The sequence below is a fragment of the Tachysurus fulvidraco genome, chromosome 23 (genome assembly GCF_022655615.1).
Source record: "Tachysurus fulvidraco isolate hzauxx_2018 chromosome 23, HZAU_PFXX_2.0, whole genome shotgun sequence".
In the NCBI taxonomy this organism is placed as follows: domain Eukaryota; kingdom Metazoa; phylum Chordata; class Actinopteri; order Siluriformes; family Bagridae; genus Tachysurus; species Tachysurus fulvidraco.
The window spans coordinates 352,904-357,903 of NC_062540.1; the positions used below are offsets into that span (position 1 = coordinate 352,904).

The following is a 5,000-nucleotide window of genomic DNA, read 5'->3' on the forward strand; positions in this document are numbered from 1 at the left end:
TGTGTGTGTGTGTGTACCTGCTGCTGCCTCTAGTGCTCCTCTGTAAGTGTGTGTGTGTGTGTGTGTGTGTGTGTGTGTACCTGCTGGTGCCTCTAGTGCTCCTCTGTAAGTGTGTTGGTGTGTGTGTACCTGCTGCTGCCTCTCGTGCTCCTCTGTAAGTGTGTTCATGTGTGTTTTGGTGTGTGTGTGTACCTGCTGCTGCCTCTCGTGCTCCTCTGTAAGTGTGTTCATGTGTGTTTTGGTGTGTGTGTGCTGCGCTTTCTCCTCGTCCCAGCAGTGTGTGACAGTCTGGAGTTGTGTCTGCGCTTGCTTTGCTGCCTCTGCAGTATCTTCAACACACACTTGCAGACGCTCTGCCTCCTGCCTCAGACATATGCACCGTGCCTCACATTCCTACACACACACACACACACAAGTTGAGTACACGATATACAATTAGTAATATGTGCCCCATCACACACACACACACACACACACACACACACACGCACACACGCACACACGCACACACGCACACACCTGTATGCATCTCCTCTGGTCAGCGATGATCTCATCTTTGTCTTTATTCTCTTTGTTCAGGGCATTGACCACCTTCACCAAGTCCCTCAGCTACACACACACACACACACACACACACACAATGAGCTCTCAGGTTATTGTTAATTATTTCATACACACTTCAAGTTGTTTGTATGTTACCTCTGTGTGATAGTGGTGTAACACACTCCTCAAGATATCCATCACTGCAGACGGGTTCTGTTTATCTCCTAACACACACACACACACACACACACACACACACACACACACACACACACACACACACACACACACACACAGTCAGTAACCCAACTCCTTCTCTTATTACATCATGATATCTAACACACAGACCGGTGGTGTTGATGGGTGGTGCCCCCTGGTGGTGGTGTAACAGCTGCTCCATTTCTTTAAGAAGATCTTCATATGCATGTTCCACAAACGCTAGCTTCTTCTTAAGCTATAACACACACACACACACACACACACACACACACACACACACACACACATACACACACAAGTAACAAATTGTGTGCCAAAATAATGAACTGCATGTGAAGTACATACTGATTTAGACCAGACAAGGAGAGAAGGCTAGAGAGGGGGAGAGAGAGAGAGAGGGAGGGGGAGAGAGAGGAGAGACCGATCGGAGCCGTAGAGAGGAGAGAGGGAGTTGAGCGGGAAAAACGAGAGAGGGAGGGGAGGGGGTGAGAGGAGAGAGGGAGGGGAGGGGGAGAGAGGAGAGAGGGAGGGGGAGAGAGGGAGGGGAGGGGGACAGAGGAGAGAGGGGGGGAGAGGGAGGGAGAGGGAGGGGAGAGGGGGGGAGAGAGGGAGGGGAGAGGGGGGGAGAGGGAGGGGAGAGGGGGGGAGAGGGAGGGGGGAGAGGGGGGAGAGGGAGGGGAGGGGGGGAGAGAGGGAGGGGGGAGAGGGGGGGAGAGGGAGGGGAGAGAGGGAGGGAGAGAGGGAGGGAGAGAGGGAGGGAGAGAGGGAGGGAGGGGAGGGGAAGAGTATAAATACATGATGTACCAGGTTGAGTTCTTGCTCTCTCTCTGTCTCTACTCTGTCTTGTTCCTGCAGTCTGATTGACAGCTTAGCTGACTCCTCCTTCTCGTGTTCCAACTGACCAATCAGCTTAGCTGACTCCTCCTTCTCGTGTTCCAACTGACCAATCAGCTTAGCTGACTCCTCCTTCTCGTGTTCCAACTGACCAATCAGCTTAGCTGACTCCTCCTTCTCGTGTTCCAACTGACCAATCAGCTTAGCTGACTCCTCCTTCTCGTGTTCCAACTGACCAATCAGCTTAGCTGACTCCTCCTTCTCGTGTTCCAATTGACCAATCAGATCAGCCCAGGTGGCCTTGGTTTTCTTCAGCTGGCCAATCAGATCAGCTTTAGTGGTCTGGTACTCCTGCTCCACTCTACACACAAGAAAAAAGTGTGCCAGCTCATGTAGTGTGTGTGTGTGTGTGTGTGTGTGTCTCTTACAGTGTCAGTGTGTGTTGTGTGTGTCTCTTACAGTGTCAGTGTGTGTTGTGTGTGTGTGTGTCTCTTACAGTGTCAGTGTGTGTTGTGTGTGTGTGTCTCTTACAGTGTCAGTGTGTGTTGTGTGTGTGTGTGTCTCTTACAGTGTCAGTGTGTGTTGTGTGTGTGTCTCTTACAGTGTCAGTGTGTGTTGTGTGTGTGTCTCTTACAGTGTCAGTGTGTGTTGTGTGTGTGTGTGTCTCTTACAGTGTCAGTGTGTGTTGTGTGTGTGTGTCTCTTACAGTGTCAGTGTGTGTTTTGTGTGTGTGTCTCTTAGTGTCAGTGTGTGGTGTGTGTGTGTGTCTCTTAGTGTCAGTGTGTGTTGTGTGTGTGTGTCTCTTAGTGTCAGTGTGTGTTGTGTGTGTGTGTGTGTGTGTGTCTTACAGTGTCAGTGTGTGTTGTGTGTGTGTGTCTTACAGTGTCAGTTTGTGTTGTGTGTGTGTGTGTCTTACAGTGTCAGTGTGTGTTGTGTGCGTGTGTGTCTTACAGTGTCAGTGTGTGTTGTGTGCGTGTTGTGTGTGTGTCCTACAGTGTCAGTGTGTGTTGTGTGTATGTGTGTGTGTGTCTTACAGTGTCTGTGTGTGTGTGTGTGTGTGTATGTGTGTGTGTGTCTTACAGTGTCAGTGTGTGTTGTGTGTGTGTATGTGTGTGTGTGTCTTACAGTGTCAGTGTGTGTTGTGTGTGTGTCTTACAGTGTCAGTGTGTGTGTGTGTATGTGTGTATGTGTGTGTGTGTCTTACAGTGTCAGTGTGTGTGTGTGTGTGTGTGTGTATATGTGTGTGTGTGTCTTACAGTGTCAGTGTGTGTTGTGTGTGTGTATGTGTGTGTGTGTCTTACAGTGTCAGTGTGTGTTGTGTGTGTGTCTTACAGTGTCAGTGTGTGTGTGTGTGTGTGTGTATGTGTGTGTGTGTCTTACAGTGTCAGTGTGTGTGTGTGTGTGTGTGTGTATGTGTGTGTGTGTGTCTTACAGTGTCAGTGTGTGTTGTGTGTGTGTGTGTATGTGTGTGTGTGTGTCTTACAGTGTCAGTGTGTGTGTGTGTGTGTGTGTATGTGTGTGTGTGTCTTACAGTGTCAGTGTGTGTTGTGTGTTGTCAGCACGCTCTCTCTCTCGAGAATGTGCTCTTTCTACTTCTCCATATTTGTGTTTGAGCAGCTCCAGACTGGACACAGCCTCGTCATGATTCCTCTTCTCTACTGTCACAGCTGCTTCCACGTCTCTGAGATGCAGCTACACACACAATACAGAGTAAAGTACTTTTACACACCTGCGCAGGGAACAGAGTGGGCGTGGTCTCTAGATCACTGTCAATTAGTGGGTGGGTGTTAGTCAGTCCAGTGAAGGTGGTGAGCACCTGAATGACCTCAGCACTGACCTGCATCTCCAGGTGAGCAGCTCTCTCTGTCTCCACACTCTCGTCCAGATCCTTTACTCTCTGTATGGCTGTCTATACACACACACACACACACACACACACACACACACACACACACACACACACACACAATCCTACCTTTATATGCATCATAAGAACTTTTATGAACATACAACATAGTCCATCAGTGTCATATGGCAGCATTTACCCTTCGGTGTGTGTGTGTGTGTGTGTGTGTGTGTGTGTTATATCTCACCTCCAGTTCCTTCTTCAACTTCTTCTCACGCACCATGCTGTTCCTCAGCTCAGCTCTCCTCATTCTGAGATCCTCTGCATCTCGCTCTCTGTCTTTCTCCATACTGTCTATCCTGCCCTTCAGCTCTAGAAGTGTGTCTTTCTGCTCCTGAAGCACACACCAAAATAAAGCCAGGTGGATCCAAACTATTTTAGTGCAGACACACCTCCCTAACACACACACACACACACACACACACACACACACACACACACACACACACACACGCCTGATGGGTACCTGCAGTAGTGTGTCCCGCCGTATATTCTCCTCCTGTAGCAGCTCTTTCTCTGTGGTAATGCTGTGAATCAGGTGGTCCCTCTCACGCAGCTCCACCTGGAGCCTCTGCTCATCATCAAACCGAGCTTGCTGAGTGATCTCCAAAACTTTCTGTAGATCAGAGGCTCTCTGATGCAGCTCTGCACTGAGGCCTACAGACAAAACAGTATATAGTAAAACTATTACAGGTTTTCTGCCACAGCTCCACACTTAGCCTCAGCCCCCTCATGTGTACACAGGCACACACACACACACACACACACACACACACACACACACACACACACACAATACCCTCCAGCTGCTGGTTGTGAGTAATCAGGTCAGCAATCCTCTCCTCAGCCCGACTCTTCTGAGCAGCTGCGTCTCTTTTTACCACAGCAAGTTCATACTCTAGTGTCTGTCTCTGAGCCTCTCCTTTCTCCAGCAGAGCACGGCAGCGTGTGAGCTGAGCCTCATAACCCGACAACTACACACACACACACACACACACACACACACACGTGAGACTTTTCAGAGACAAAAATGTAACATTTGTGTAAATGTGCCACATGGCTTTGAGGACACATCACCTCCTGGTTGTACTTGGAGTTGAGCTTGAGCTTGTCCTGCTCCAGCTGGTTGATCTTCCATCTCAACGCCTCCTCGTTGTCAGAGCCCTGCCTCTCTGTCTGCAGCTGTCCGATCTCCTCTCTCAGCCTGGAATAAGAACGACATCAGTATGCTCAAAGATTTTGCTCAATGTTTCTGTCTCTCGGTCCTTCTCATAGTCATTTCAGTGACCTGCTGATCTCCTGCAGATCCCCTTGAGCGGACTGGTTCAGGGTTTGAGGCTGAGACACATGCAGAAGCACTTTACTGTGTCCACTCTCTCTGCGTCTCAGCCGGTCACGACCTCGCTGTGTCTGCCGGCTCTCAGACATTATCTTAGTGTCCTGCTCCTGTTCTCGGACACACACACATACAGACATTATATATATATATAATATACAC

General features: G+C 49.4%; 1 protein-coding gene across 7 annotated transcripts in view; it reads right to left on the minus strand.

Moving 5' to 3' along the window:
- The window catches only part of LOC113653045 (coiled-coil domain-containing protein 171), an 11,470-nt gene that overhangs the window by 5,723 nt on the left and 747 nt on the right, over positions 1 to 5,000 (minus strand). For 5 of the 7 annotated variants that reach the window (XM_047807557.1, XM_047807554.1, XM_047807553.1 and 2 more), the window contains exons 2-13: positions 4,791 to 4,948; positions 4,580 to 4,706; positions 4,302 to 4,476; positions 3,969 to 4,159; positions 3,690 to 3,836; positions 3,434 to 3,505; positions 3,128 to 3,288; positions 1,567 to 1,957; positions 892 to 997; positions 700 to 767; positions 520 to 609; positions 193 to 393 (exon numbers count right to left, since the gene is read on the minus strand). In XM_047807557.1, the coding sequence (XP_047663513.1) occupies positions 193 to 393; positions 520 to 609; positions 700 to 767; positions 892 to 997; positions 1,567 to 1,957; positions 3,128 to 3,288; positions 3,434 to 3,505; positions 3,690 to 3,836; positions 3,969 to 4,159; positions 4,302 to 4,476; positions 4,580 to 4,706; positions 4,791 to 4,930 (1,869 nt within the window). In that variant the 5' untranslated portion in view covers positions 4,931 to 4,948. The remainder of the gene's footprint in view (positions 1 to 192; positions 394 to 519; positions 610 to 699; positions 768 to 891; positions 998 to 1,566; positions 1,958 to 3,127; positions 3,289 to 3,433; positions 3,506 to 3,689; positions 3,837 to 3,968; positions 4,160 to 4,301; positions 4,477 to 4,579; positions 4,707 to 4,790; positions 4,949 to 5,000) is intronic. The other 2 variants (XM_047807558.1, XM_047807559.1) reach the window with 2 other exon arrangements.